The following is a 15,232-nucleotide window of genomic DNA, read 5'->3' as shown; positions in this document are numbered from 1 at the left end:
CCTGTTAATGAAGCCTCATTACACATGCCAGGAGCTGGCGCTGGGTGGGGAAGAGTGATTTAGTGCAGCTGCTTCTGCTGTTTCTGGGGGAAATCCAGAAAGAGCCTCCCTTCCCCCCTCCCTCTCCTTCCGCCGGCTCAGCTGGCTTTCCCCGGGGAACTGCAGATGGCAGAGTCCTTCAGGTCCAGGGCAACTTGCTTCTGTGTGTTGTGTGTGTCCGTCCTGGGGCTTGAACTCTGGGCCTGGGCGCTGTCCCTCAGCTCTTCAACTCAAGGCGAGCGCTCTACCACTTGAGCCACAGCGCCACTTCCGGTTTTCAGAGTGGTTTCTTGGAGATCAGGGTCTCATGGTCTTTCCTGCCCAGGCTGGCTTTGAACTGCGATCCTCAGATCTCAGCCTCCTGAGTAGCTAGGATGACAGGCAGGAGCCACTTCTGCCTGGAAAACCTTTCTCAGGGTGAAGCAGGTTTTGTTGTTCATGTTGCCTTGGCTATTTTAGCCTTCGAAAACTAAGGAGGGCCGGAGGCTGGCGGCTCACTCCTGTCATCATCCTAGCTACTCAGGAGCCTGAGATCCGAGGATAGTGGTTCAAAGCCAGCCCAGGCAGGAAGGTCCCTGAGACTCTTCATCTCCAATAAACCACTCAGAAAACTGGAAGTGGCGCTGTGGCTCAAGTGGTAGAGCGCTCGCCTTGAGCTGAAGAGCTGAGGGACAGAGCCCAGGCCCTGAGTTCAAGACCCATGATCGACAAAATAAATAAACTCCACTACTGAGAGACTGAATGAAAAAACATGTTGTCCACTCTGGATGCTGTAGCTATGTGTGACAGGTGGGCGGGGAGGAAGTAGGGGGAACGATGGCGTGGGGCTCTCTGTGTGGCTTTTGTGGCTCTGCGAGCTATGTGAAGATGCAGGTGCAGGGTTTCAGGTTGAATCAGAGGCAGAGTCCGGCCGGGAGAGGCGCAGGTTGCATTAACTATATATGTCTGTTCCCAGCACAGAGAGGGCTGGGGAGGGAGGATCTTAGAGGACCATGAGGAAGGCTGCAAGGTCCACCATCTTCATAAGCCCCCCTAGGGTCAAGCTGAAGTCCCCTTTGAACTGAACGAGAGGTGCTGTGTCAGGAGCAAGCTCTGTGTGTGTGTGTGTCTAGAATGCCCATCATTTTAATACAGAAAATCAAGTACTACATGTTGGGCACCGCTGGCTCACTCCTGCAATCCTAGCTCAGGAGGCTGAGATCTGAGGATTGCAGTTTGAAGCCAGCCAGGACAGGGAAGTCCATGAGACTCTGATCTCCAATGAACCACCAGAAAACCGGAAGTGACGCTGTGGCTCACATGGTAGAGTGCTCGCCTTGAGCTGAAGAGCTGAGGGACAGCGCCCAGGCCCAGAGTTCAAGCCCCACTACTGACACACACATACACACAAACCTCCCCTTCCCAAACCCAAACAAAAACAACCCCCAACAAAGACTCCATGAGCAAGGGCCGTTGCACACGAAGCATTTATTTGGAGAGGGATAAGGGTAGTTGCTCAAGCTGCAAACTACTTAAATGAAAGCCGGAAGACCCTCTCCAATTTCTAGCAGTTCTCTGGCCCAGCCGCATCTACTACGGGATCCAGTGGGGGCCAAAACTCTTTAGGCCCCGTCACTGGCTGGCTGGTGGGGAGAGGTTGCGAGGCCTTTTCTTGGGTGAAAAGAGGAAGTTTCTCGATTAGCTGGGAAGAAAGAAAAGGAGAGGAGGAAAGAAGGGGGGCAAAAGTGAGAAGCAGACGACTCATGAGAGAGAATTTGGGGGGCTTGGGGGACAGGAAGGAGAGCAGGAGGGAGGACGTGCAGTTACTCATCCAGGGGACACATTTTTTTTTTTTTTTTGTCAGTCTAGGGACTTGAACTCTGGGCCTGGGCGCTGTCCCTCAGTTCTTCAGCTCAAGGCGAGTGCTCTACCACTTGAGCCACAGCGCCACTTCTGGCTTTTTCTGCTTATGTGGTGCTGAGGAATCGAACCCAGGGCCCCATGCATGCAAGGCAAGCGCTCTACCACTGAGCCACCTTCCCAGCCCCTTTCCTCCCGTTACCCCCCCCCCCCCCGCCCCTCCCCGTACCTGCTCTCGTCCCGGTCCAGCAGGGCGTGGAAGGTCTCCAGGTCCCTCTGCAGCTGACCCCGGCTGGCCAGCAGATGCGCGCGCTGCTGCAGCTGCTGCTCGGCCTCGGCGCGGATCTCGCTGAGCTCGGCCTCCAGCCGGCCCACCACGGCGCCCAGGTTCTGCAGCTCCATCTCGTGCCAGTGCCTAGCGTCATGCAAGCTGTTCTCCAGGCCTCGTTTCTGCACAAAGGTGACAGGGTTCGCCAGTGGGATGACAGGCGTGTGCTCCCACGCCCGGCTTTTTATTGGTTGAGATGATGTCTCTAAACCTTTTGTGTCCTTTTTTTTTTTGGTTGGTCATGGGGCTTGAACTCTGGGCCTGGGCGCTGTCCCTCAGCTCTTCAGCTCAAGGTGATGGCTCTACTACTTGAGCCACAGTGCTACTTCCAGTTTGCTGGTGGTTCACTGGAGATAAGAGTCTCAGAGACTTTCCTGCCATCCTCAGATCTTAGCCTCCTGAGTAGCTAGGATGACAGGCATGAGCCACCAGCGCCGGGCTTCTGAACACTTTTAATCCAAGGTTGATTGAACCCATGGGTAGGGAGGGCTGACCTCAATTGCTTTAATGAATAATAATCAGCCATTGCAAAGCCACAAGCCGGAGGCTCACGCTGGCCAACCTAGCAACTCAGGAGGCTGAGACCTGAGGATCGCAGTTTGAAGTCATCCCAGGCAGGAAAAGTCCCCTAGACTCTTTTTTTGGGGGGGGGAGGGTCTCGTCCTGGGGCCTGAACTCTGGGCCTGAACACTGTCCCTCAGCTCTTCAGCTCAAGGCTAGCACTCTACTACTTGAGCCACAGCGCCACTTCCAGCTTTTTTAATTTTTTTAATTTTTTCTGTTTATGTGGTGCTGAGGAATGGAACCCAGGGCCTCAGGCATGCAAGGCAAGCGCTCTACCACTGAGCCACCTTCCCAGCCCTCCCCTAGACTCTTATTTCCAATTAACCACCAAAAAAAGCCAGGAGTGGGGCTGTGGCTCAAGTGGTAAAGCACCAGCCTTGAACAAAGAAAGCCCAGGGACAGCGCCCAGGCACCGATTTCAAGCCCAAGGACTGGCACAAAAATCCCACACTCCAACCGAATCATTGCAAGACAGCTGCATGCACACAACAAGACTTTGAAGAACTTACGGTGCATTTGCATTGTCCCAAAGCAGAGCTTGGGACAAGAATTCTAGAACATCTACAGGTTGATGGGTTGTGGTCAAGGCCGGGAGGGAGGGCAGGACAGGGAGGGGCCAGTGGTAAGGAGAGGGGGGGGTCTCCCTTGGAGCTGGCTGCAGCTAGATCCCACAGACAGCTGGGCAGGAAGTGGTTCCCGGGGGAGGAGCAAATGAGCTGAACTTGAAGCCCCTCATCTGCCAGCCATTGGGGCTAGGAGGCCTCTGTTGGGCTGCGTGTGATTTCCTGCAGAAGCAGTGAGACTTAAACAGGCAGCTGGGGGCTGGGAAGGTGGCTCAGTGGTAGAGCGCTTGCCTTGCATGCATGAGGCCCTGGGTTCGATTCCTTAGCACCACATAAGCAGAAAAAAGTGGGAAGTGGCATTATGGCTCAAGTGGTAGAGTGCTCGCCTTAAGCTGAAGAGCTGAGAGACAGCGCCCAGGCCCAGAGTTCAAGTCCCAGGACTGACCAAAAGCAACAATAAAAAACAGACAGCTGTCAGTGTTAGCAGCCAGGTTAAGCAGTAGGGTAGGACACTTGCTTTTTTTTTTTTGGTGGGTTGTGGGACTTGAACTCAGGGCCTGGGCGTTGTTCCTGAGCTCTTTTGCTCAAGGTTGGCGCTCTAACGCCTTGAGCCGCAGCACCACTTCCGATTTATGATTGGTTCATTGGAGAGGAGAATCTCACAGGGACTTTTCTGCCTGGGCTGGCTTTGATCTCAGCCTCCTGAGTTACTAGGATGACAGGCGAGAGCCACCAGTGATTGGCGGTACTTACTATTTCTATTCATTTTTCTTTCTCTCTTCCTTTCTCTCATTCTTTCTCTGTTCCTTTCTCTCTTTCTTTTTGTGTTGATTCTAGAGCTTGAACCCAGGACCTCGGCACCGTTCCTGAACTCTTTTTTTTCAAGTTGATCGTGGGGCTTGAACTCTGGGCCTGGGCGCTGTCCCTCAGCTCTTCAGCTCAAGGAGAGCGCTTTACCACTTGGGCCACAGCACTACCTCTAGTTTTCTGGTAGTTCATTGGAGATCAGAGTCTCACGGATTGTCCTGCCCAGGCTGGCTTTGAACTTCTGAGTAGCTAGGATGACAGGCATGAGCCACTGGTGCCCGGCAGTGACAAATGCTATGTGTCACTCTTACTTGCCATCACTCAGCATCAGAATGCCCCCGTCCTGTCCTGTGCAGTGGGAATCCTTTGCCGACCAGGCCCCGTGTGGATAGTTGTGAGGGTTAAACTCAGCACAAGCAATGCAGGGCTCTTCCTGGGTCACTCACCAGCGCCCGCAGGGACTCGGTCTCTGCCTGGAGACTCTGTACCTCGCAGGAGGCGTTGTGCAAATCCACCCTCAGTGCCGCCGCCAGCTTTTCTTCCTGGGTCTGGGATGCAAGGGCCACCTCGGCCTGTTGCTGTGGGACACCAGATCTTGGGGTGAGTGGGGAGTCCACCCTTCCCCTTCAGACCTTCCGACAGCTTTGAGCAGGAGGAGGCTTAGCTGTCAGATGAGCAAAACTGCATTTTTTGCTAATTCCAGGCCTTGAACTCAGGGCCTCAGCACTGTCTCTGAGCTCAAGGCGAGCGCTCTACCACTTTTGAGCCACAGCCCCACTTCCGGTTTTTGAGTGGTTCAGTGGAGATAAGAGTGTCATGGGAACCAGGGCTGGTGGCTCACGCCTGTCATCCTAGCTACTCAGGAGGCTGAGGTCTGAGGATCTAGGTTCAAAGCCAGTCTGGGCAGGAAAGTCCGTGAGACTCTTATCTACAATGAACCACTCAGAAAACCGGAAGTGGCACTGTGGCTCAAGTGGTAGAGAGCTTTCCTTGAGCTGAAGAACAGCGCCCAGGCCCAGAGTTCAAGCCCCATGACCAACCAAAAAAAAAAAAAAAAAAAAGAGTTACATGGGGCTGGGAAGGTGGCTCAGTGGTAGAGTGCTTGCCTAGTATGCATGAGGCCCTGGGTTCAATTCCTCAGCACCATACACACAGTAAAAGCCAGAAGTGGTGCTGTGGTTCAAGTGGTAGAGCATTAGCCTTGAGCAAAAGTAGCTCAAGGACAGCACCCTAGGTCCTGAGTTCAAGCCCCAGGACTGGCAAAACCAAACCAAACAAACAAACAAAAAAAAACTCCCACAACCACTTACAAATCCAATCATTTATCTCAAAATCTGCTCCTGGAGGGGTAGGGGCATTGAGAAACCTAAATTGAAGCATGAATGAATCCTGGTAATTAAAGTTCAGCCTCTGGGGGATGAAAGGTAATTAAGTGCACATTTACCTTCTCTTTACACAAGCTTTGGAAAACTCCGTGTGTGTGTGTGTGTGTGTGTGTGTGTGTGTGTGTGTGTGTGTGTGTGTGTGTGTGTGTGTGTGTGTGTGTGTGTGTGTGTGTGTGTGTGTGTGTGTGTGTGTGTGTAGCTTTGCCATCAGACTCACAGGAGAGAAGTTCAGGGCTGGTAATTATGTCAGCCCCAGGGACACCAGGACCACTGACTGGGCTATTTTATCCGAGGAATCCAGGCTGTCAGCTCTGATCACTGGCTGTAGCTGATCGCAGGAATTCACTCGTTCTGCAAATAATTCTCGGAGCTCTGCCTCTCGCGAGAGGCAGTGTGGGGGCAGAGAAGAACAAGTCCTGTCTATCTGCTCTGAGATGCAGCCTGCAGAGAACTCGAGTACACTAATGGATCTGTTTTAGCATGAATGTTTCCAGGTAGTGTTGGGCTGGAGAGGGGTGGATCGTGATGATAATGGCCAGTTTGTGTCTTTTCTTTTTCTTTTTGACAGTCGTGGGGCTTGAACTCTGGGCCTGTGGCGCTGTCCCTCGGCTCTTCAGCTCAAGATGAGCGCTCTACCACTTGAGCCACAGCACCACTTTCGATTTTCTGGTGGTTTATTGAGAGATAAGAGTCTCAGACTTTCCTTTCCTGGGCTGGCTTTGAATTACTATCCTCAGATCTCAGCCTCCTGAGTAGCTAGGATGACAGGTGTGAGCCACCGGCACCTGGCTGATTGAGGGTGATTCTAATGCTCCAGTCTGTCCTCAGAGAAACCCTCACTTCTGGGAGGGGGACAACCCCGCAGGGCGCAGACAGCAAGGTGGTGAGGGGGTGGATGATTGGGGGTGGAGGGGATCCTGGTCCTTTCTTACCTTAGCTTGGAGCAGGGCGCCCGCCTCTGCCCGGTTCTTTTCCGCGTCTCTCTCCCACTGTACTCTGATGGTCTCAAGGATGCCATCTAGACCTGTGACCGAGGGCACGTCCACGCGCTCCAGCTCAGACCCCAGAAGCTGTTTGTACAGCAGTTTCACGTCCTAAAAGAAAACAAACACACATTAGGGGAGCCCTGGAGAAGCAAGAGGAGACCAAATTCTAGCTCACGGCTGGGCGCTGGTGGCTCACGCCTGTCATCCTAACTACTCAGGAGGCTGAGATGTGAGGATCGCAGTTCACAGCCAGCCTGGGCAGAAAAATCCATGAGACTCTCATCTCCCATGAACTACCAGAAAACCGGAAGTGGAGCTGTGACTTAAGTGGTAGAGTGCTCGCCTTGAGCTGAAGAGCTGAGGGACAGCGCCCAGGCCCAGAGTTCAAGTCCCATGACTGACAAAAAGAAAAAAAAAAAAGGATTCTGGCTCTGGACATTTTGTTTTTCTTCTCTGCTATAGCCATAGACAGGCAGTCTAGAGACTAGCAGTACTCCCCCTCTTCTTGATTTATCTACCATGTTCTCTTCCTAAGGGGTGTGTGTGTGTGTGTGTGTGTGTGTGTGTGTGTGTGTGTGTGTGTGTGTGTGTACTGGTACTGAACTCAGGGCCTTGTACTCTCCTTTGGTTGGCTTGCTCAAGGTTGATGCTCTACCACTTGAGCCACGCCTCCAGTCTGGCATTTTGCTGGTTAACTGGAGAAAACAGTCTTTCAGAGTTTGTCTGCTTGGACTACCTCCAAACTGGGATCTTTAGCCGTCAGCCCTCCTGAGCAGCTAGAATTGTAGGAATATACCACTGGCATGTGGCCCTGCCACCCACCCACCCACACACACACACACACACACACACACACACAGAGCTCTGATGCGCCTCCCTGCAGTTCCAGCCTCACCGACCCCCACCCCACCTACCTCTTCATAGCCTTTTGCCAAAAAGCCAAGTTCTTCTTTCAGACTTTCGATCTGACTCTCTAGATCCGTTTTTGCCGAATGAGCTTCATCAATGACTTTGTACAGAGAACTGATTTCCTCCTCTGCGGCCTTTCGGAAGGGCTGTTCATTTTCGTATCTGCGGATAAAGCAACTTCATCAAGCACAGGTGGCTAGCTCGAAGGGAGGGAGGGTGGAAATCAGATTCTAGGTACCACCCAAATGGTGCAACAGATAGCGAGATGTTCCGTCACCGTTCCCACAGGCTTTGGGGACAGCGTGCCCCAGCCATTCCAGGTCATTTACTTTTTGGAGGTGAACCGGGCAGGGGCCGCGGGGCGGCGTGAGGTGTATTGTGTGGACTTTGGGGTGGGGATAAGGATAGGGGGCCAGGGCCTTACCTTTCTTTAAAGTCATCTGCACCCGCCTGGATGGTCTCCAGCTGTAGCATGAGCCTCGCGTGTTCTAACACAGCCTCCCCCACCTGGGTGGACACAGCAGGGCCACAGGTCACGAGGTCATTCACAGGGTGACCAGTGGGGGACTTGGTGGTGGGGCTTGAACTCTGGGCCTGGGCGCTGTCCCTCAGCTCTTCAGCTCAAGGCAAGCTCTCTACCACTTGAGCTACAGCGCCACTTCTGGTTTTCTGGTGGCTCATGGGAGATCAGAGTCTCTCAGACTTTCCTGCCTGGGGCTGGCTTTGAGTTGTGATCCTCAGATCTCAGCCTCCTGAGTCGCTAGGATGACAGGTGTGAGCCACCAGCGCCTGGCTAGAGCATGAACATTTTGACTGTCTACTGTTGTGAATTCTCACAATACTGCACTCAATATATCACAACTCCCTTCCTAGAGAGTGAATGCTGGGCACCTGGTGTAAGAGATCATGCCTTTAATCCCAGCACTCTGGAGGCCAAGTCAGGAGGATTTTGAGTTCAAACCCAGCCTGGAATATATAGCAAAACATAACAGGACACTGCTTCACAAACAACAACAACAAAAACCAAACCCCAAAACATATAGCTGAGCACCAGTTGGCTCTCACCTATCATCCTAGCTACTTAGGAGGCTGAGATCTGAGGATCACGGTTCAAAGCCAGCCCGAGCAAGGAAAGTCCATAAGACTCTTTTTTTTTTTTTGGGTCTGGTCATGGGGCCTGAACTCTGGGCCTGGGCGCTGTCCCTCAGCTCTTCAGCTCAAGGCTAGCACTCTACCACTTGAGCCATAGCGCCACTTCCGGCTTTTTTTTTCCTGCTTATGTGGTGCTGAGGAATCGAACCCAGGGCTTCAGGCATGCAAGGCAAGCGCTCTACCACTGAGCCGCCTTCCCAGCCCTCCATAAGACTCTTATCTCCAATAAACCACCAGAAAACCGGTGTGGCTCAAGTGATAGAGTGCTCGTCTTGAGCAAAACAACTCAGGGACAGCGCCCAGGCCCTGAGTTCAAGCTCCAGGGCCAGCAAAATCCAACCAAGCAGCTAACCAACCCAAACAAAATGGCGGGGAGGGGAGAGGGAGGGGAGAAAGAGAGGGAGGGAATAAATAACTCCCGTGCCAGTGTCATAGCAGCTACCTTAGCAATGTCATCTCCCGGGCTGGCAGCGGAGGAGGAGGAGGAGGAGGAGGAGGAGGAGGAGGAGGAGGAGGAGGAGGAGGAGGAGGAGGCGGGACCAGAGCAGTCAGTCAGCACTGAAGACTGTGCTTTACGTGTGACAGTAATTACACACCAGGCTGAGGGGCTGTAATCTCATCTGGCACTGACAAAGCCCTTACACACTCCTGCTCTAAGGCTGCCCACCAGGATGGCCCAGGAGAGAATCCCCCTCCTTTTTTTTTTTTCTTTTTCTTTTTTCTTGCTGGTCCTGGGTCTTGAACTCAGGGCCTGGGCGCTGTCCCTGAGCTCCTTTTGCTCAAGGCGAGCGCTCTACCACTTGAGCCACAGCATTGCTTCTGGTTTTTTTCTGTGATTAATTGGGAGAGAAGAGTCTCATAGACTTTCCTGCCCGGGCTGGCTTTGAACCATGATCTTCAGATCTCAGCCTTCTGGGTAGCTAGGATGACAGGCGTGAGCCACCAACACTAGACCAGAGTGCATTATTCTGGTTGCTGTTTCATCCTTAGGGAAATGGGAGCTACTGTGGAAATTATGACAGTACAGCCTTGGGGTGGGTTGAGTTATGTGGTTGTCCCTTGAGACCAAAGTGGCTTTGGCCGTGGGGTGACAGCCATCAAATCAAACTTAAGGGAAAAAAAAGAAATGAGCCAGGCACCGGTGGCTCACGCTTGTCATCCTAGCTACTCAGCAGGCTGAGGTCTGAGGATTGCGGTTCGAAGCCAGCCTGGGGCAGGAAAATCTGCGAGACTCTCATCTCCAATACTCAGGAAAAGCCTAAAGTGGCTCTGTGGCTCAAGTGATAGAGTGCTAGCCTTGAGAAAAAGAATCTCAGGGACAACTCCCTAGCCCCCCCAAAAGAAATGGCAGCCCCTCCGTATAATACCTTAATAATAATAAAATTAAAAAGAAGGACACAAAACAGTATTTTAGAGGGATGTGAAATCTGCAGGACTGTGCCTAGAGTGGCCAGCAGGTGGCACTATGGGACAAGAGAATTCAGGCAGAGGCAGCAGTTTGGGGGACCTGCATTACCACCCCCCCATCTCAAAGTGGGCCCCCATCTCAAAGTGGGGAGTCTCTTTGCAGCTGGCCTAGAGAGTATTCTGGGGTTCTTGCTCACAAAGTGGGGGTGCTTCCGTGATACCGGAGGCCCATCCCATGTACCTGGGTTCGTTTTTGCTCAAGGCTACCACTTGACCACTTGGAGCCACAACTCCAACTTCTGGTTTTCTGGTGGTTCATTGGAGAGAAGAATCTCATGGACTTTCCTTGCCAGGGCTGGCTTTGAACCACGATCCTCAGATCTCAGCCTCCTGAGTAGTTGGGATGACAGGTGTGAGCCACCGGCGCCAGATGGCATTATTGTTTTTTACTACATAACTTTCTTCCCCCTATTTAAATGAGTACTTAGCACAGTCAGGTGCTATAATGAACGCTGTAAGTCAATGACAATATATTCGTCCCATAACCATTTGATGGAGTGAATTATTATGTCTATTTTACCAGCCTGAGCACTGAACTGCAGAGTGGCTGAGAGATGTATCTTGGGTAATAGGGTTTGGGCAATGCCAAAGCGTGAATTTAGACTCAATTGTTCCTCTATCTCCCCCGTCTTCTCCCGCTCACCATGCACAGGAACATACTCTCCTAGGCTGGGTATTTGCCTTGCTTTCTGAACCCCAGTCCCTCTATGGGTTGCTTTCTACTGGTCCCTAGCACCACGCCAGCCTCCTTCCTCCAGCCTCCTTGGATAACTATTAGCGAGAGTTCTAGTCAAGCTGCCTGTCGGGGGCTGGGAAGGTGGCTCAGTGGTAGAGTGCTCGCCTCGCATGCATGAAGCCCTGGGTTTGAATCCTCAGTACCACACAAATAGAAAAAAGCTGAAAGTGGAGCTGTGGCTCAGTGGTAGAGTGCTAGCCTTGAGCAAAAAAGCTCAGGGACAGTGTCCAGGTCCTGAGTTCAAGCCACAATACCAACACATACACATGCACGTGTACACACACATGTACATACTCTCTCTCTCTCTCTCTCTCTCTCTCACACACACACACACACACACAATTCATTTCCCAGCTAGGGCTACTTCTGCTTCTGGCTGCCTTAGAAACTCCACCTCCTCTTGTTTGATCTTCATAGTGATCCAAAGGAGAAATTTTTATCTTCCTTATACCGATAAGCAAACCAGCCACAGCTCTTGGTTCAGTGGCATTGTAGCATTGCACCACTCTAACAAGGCAAGGCCACAGGTTCAAACCCCAGTTGTCACCAAACAGATAAAACCTGGCTCTGATCAGGTCCACAATATCTTTTTTTTTTTTTGTCGGTTGTGGGGGCCTGAACTCTGGGCCTGGGCCTGGGCACTGTCCCTCAACTCTTCAGCCCAAGTCGAGTGCTCTACCACTTGAGCTACAGCGCCACTTCCAGCTTTTTCTGCTTATGAGGTGCTGAGGAATCGAACCCAGGGCCTCATGCATGCGAGGCAAACGCTCTACCACTGAGCCACACTCCCAGCCCTTAAAAAAAATTTCTAGATGTACATTTCTCTGTCATTCCACTTCTAAGCCATCTGTGGTGTCCTGTAGTGCTTTGGCTGGCACGGTCCCTGCCCCACGGGTCTGTGCCACCAAACACACTCCATTTAGTAAGGAAGAATACACCCAAGCCAGGTCTCAGGCCTGCAAATTCTAGCTACTGGGAAGGCTGAGATCTGAGCTGGGGGTGGCCAAGAGACCAGCTGAGTGTGTAGTCAACAGACAGAGAGACAAGAGGGGGGTGGCCGAGAGAGAGAGAGAGAGAGAGAGAGAGAGAGAGAGACAGACAGACAGACAGACAGACAGACAGACACACACACACACACACACACACACACACACTTAGGGAGGTGGGATGACCTGGGGTGGGCGTGGCCAACATACAGACCAGAGAGATGGGCGTGGCCTGGAGGTGGGCGTGGCTGACGCAGAGACAAGGGAGGTGGGCCAGGCCTGGAGGTGGGCGTGGCCGGCAGGAAGCCAGGGTCTGAGCCACTGGTGCAGGCAGACAGAGGACCTGGGCGCGCTGCAGAGACCCACGCAGGAAGCAGGGCAGGACCGCAGGCCCCGGCCCACGGGAAGCAAAGCACAAACCTCTGTCACCTTCCCCTGTCCAGAGGACCAGAACCATCAGCTGCAAGCAGCCCGAGATGGAAATAATGGAATCAAATCAAATCAAATCAGATCAAAATACCCAGGCGTGGGTCTCAGTCTCACTGCTGGAGCTCCGAGGTTTCACCCCCCTGTATGTGGGGTGTGTGTGTGGGGGGGGGGGATGGGAGGAGTAGAGGGCAAGGCCCAGCTCTGCACAAAGACTTATGTGAAACTAAACCACCACTATCTATCTATCTATCTATCTATCTATCTATCTATCTATCTATCTATCTATCTATCTATCTATCTCTTTAGATATATATCTCGGTTGTGGGGCTTGAACTCTGGGCCTGGGTGCTGTCCCTCAGCTCTTCAGCTCAAGGCCAGTGCTCTACCACTTGAGCCACAGCGCTACTTCCTGTTTTCTAATGGTTTATTGGAGATAAAAGTCTCACAGACTTTCCTGGCTTTGAACCGTGATCCTCAGATCTCAGCCTCCTGAGTAGCTAGGATGACAGGCGTGAGCCACCGGGTGCCTGGCCACAATCATGATTTTTTTTTAATATATATTGAGTTCACGTGGGAATGATACTTTTGATATATTTCATTAAAGAAGATAGGATATGAATAATACCAACAGCACTGGTTTCTTTTTCACTTGGAAATTGTAAATTTGCTCATCAATGATCCGAGTGGCTGCAGTTCCTCTTGGACACTGCTATTAAGATGATGGAATGAGGCCGGGCGCTGGTGGCTCACGCCTGTCATCCTAGCTACTCAGGAGGCTGAGATCTGAGGATCACAGTTCAAAGCCAGCCTGGGCAGGAAACTCCATAAGCCTCTTATCTCCAATAAACCACTCAGAAAACCAGAAGTGGCGCTGTGGCTCAAGTGGTAGAGCAGTTCAGTTTGAGCTGAAGAGCTGAGGGACAGCGCCCAGGCTCTGAGTTCAAGCCCCACGACTGACCAACAAAAACAGATGACAGGACTGTATCTCTGTTTACCTGTTGTTTTCATCCCATGGAGGTTATCTTCCCATAGAGTCCGGATATGGACTGGAGCCGAGGAAATGGGGGTTCAAATCTCAGCTCCCTCTCCCACATCAGCAGCCCCCCTCCCTGCTCCGTACCACACCCCGGGTCGCCCCTCTCCCGGAGGTTAACCCTACCTGTTGGCAGCTGCTGCTCCACGAAGCCCGCAGGGCGTCCCAGCCTCCCGAGCGCTTGGCCTTGCTCTCCAGGTGCGTGCGCAGCTGTGTCTCCAGCTCCTGGCTGATCTGCTCCAGGGCATGCACTTTGGCTATATAATCCACCAGGCAGCCCCCCAAGTCCTCCACCTCACGGTGGTCTCTTTCCAGGCCAGGGGCCGCTACCGAGGTCAGCCCTGAGCTCCGCAAGCCCTGCAGGAAGACACTGCTGATCCCCAAAGCCCGGCGGGTGACTCGGGCCCCCAAACCCCCTGTGTACCCACTGGGGGCGGTCCCCACATAGACCCCAGGGGCCCGGCCAAGGCTCCCCATGATGCCTGTCCTGGAGGCTGGGGGGCTGTCCAGAGAAGAGGGGGGCCTTGTCCCCCTAAGGGACGAGGCCCTGCGTCTCTGGAGAGGCAAATCAACCACCACCCTCTTCTCGCTCATCTCTCTCTGTCTCTGTAGCTGCCACCCCGGCTTTCCCAGCCCCTGATCCGTCCTCCCCCCCCCCCCCCCCGCTTCCCCCGCCCCCATGGTGTCCTGGTCACGAGTCTTTCTAGAAGCTTTCCCCCATGTCCCGAGGCTCTTTGTCTTGCTGAGGTCCATGAGTTTCTGTCATCATTCACTCAGCTGAAAAGAGGAGAGGCCGGCCAGGCACACTGGGCATTGTCTGATGGCAGGGTCACATGTCCAACCTTCCAGATTGTTCTGAGGGGGGGGGGGGGGGGGGAGATGGGAAAGGGCTGGGTCAAGCCCAGGCCCTGGGAGGGGATGCCCTGGGTTTTATGAGTTTCACCTCCTAAGACAGCAAAGCAGATGCAGAGCTGTCCCATTTCACAGGCCAGTAAACTAAGGCTCAGGGAGCAGAAGGGGCAAAGTGTTGTAATTGTGCCTCCTGCAGCTCACATCTCAAGCTGGGACTCCACGGAGGGAGTTCAAGTTCAAGTCCAGGGCCTCTCGCATCCTTCCATGGGGTGGCATGCATCCAAAGGTGCAAACAATGGAGGGGACATCAGATGTGGGTCCCCCTGCCCCATACACCCTGGGGTTTGAACTCAGGGCATGGGCACTGTCCCTGAGCTTCTTTTGTTCAAGGATAGTGCTCTACCACTTGAACTCCAGCACTACTTCTGGCTTTTTCTTGGGGAGGGGCTGGCCAGCTGGCTTCAAACCACGATCCTCAGATCTCAGCCTAAGATTACAGGAGTGAGCCATGGGTGCCCGCCCGGCTGACTTCAACGTTCTTTTAAAAATGACAAGAATGAGAAGAATACAAACTGTATTAGGCACATAATCCTCTGGGTAATAAAATAAGTTTATTTATATATACATGGTAACTGAATTCTGTGGGTATGGAAAAATAAATCATACATCCACAAATGTATATATAACATATGTATCTCTGATGACATATATTATATATAAATTTTACATTTACAAACAGAGATCTCTCTCTTTCTCTCTGTATATATACTCACACACATATCAATAACAGTCCATGTAACAGCAAACAGAAATATCACGGTAAGGTTATGAAGATCGAACGGCGACATTGAACCTGCTTCTTTGTGGGTTGAAGCCTTTGGAGAGGGATGAACAGCGACCTCGTGTGAAGTCGGTGCGTACAACACTGAGAACACAGCGTTTTCGGAAAAGCCATCTCTCATGTTACAAAGCAAAATGGAAAGTCATGGTAAGACCGCCTACAGCCGTGACACAAATGTGAGCCAACATTCAAATTCCATTTCCCAATCTGACCGTAAGAACCTCTATATTCAAAATAGACTATCAAACTATTATTATTTATTATTTTTCTTTTAGAGATAGGAAGAGTCAAAGCAGTTACATTCTTTCCTAACTGC

At 52.3% G+C, this 15,232-nt stretch overlaps 1 protein-coding gene across 1 annotated transcript; it reads right to left on the bottom strand.

Moving 5' to 3' along the window:
• Window positions 1–1,551: 1,551 nt before the first annotated feature.
• Bfsp2 (beaded filament structural protein 2) lies at window positions 1,552–13,817 on the bottom strand. Its single transcript, XM_042666072.1, has 7 exons — window positions 13,350–13,817; window positions 7,845–7,927; window positions 7,426–7,582; window positions 6,458–6,619; window positions 4,587–4,718; window positions 2,108–2,328; window positions 1,552–1,720 (listed from the first exon to the last, which is right to left on the bottom strand). Exons 1-7 carry the CDS (start codon window positions 13,815–13,817, stop codon window positions 1,717–1,719), a joined length of 1,227 nt encoding a protein of 408 aa, XP_042522006.1. The 3' UTR covers window positions 1,552–1,716.
• Between the last annotated feature and the right edge of the window lie 1,415 nt (window positions 13,818–15,232).

Source organism: Dipodomys spectabilis, unplaced genomic scaffold (genome assembly GCF_019054845.1).
Source record: "Dipodomys spectabilis isolate Male_0828 unplaced genomic scaffold, ASM1905484v1 ptg000360l, whole genome shotgun sequence".
Lineage (NCBI taxonomy): Eukaryota > Metazoa > Chordata > Mammalia > Rodentia > Heteromyidae > Dipodomys > Dipodomys spectabilis.
Note: the sequence above shows the minus strand (reverse complement) of the source record. Positions and strands in the feature narration are given on the sequence as shown.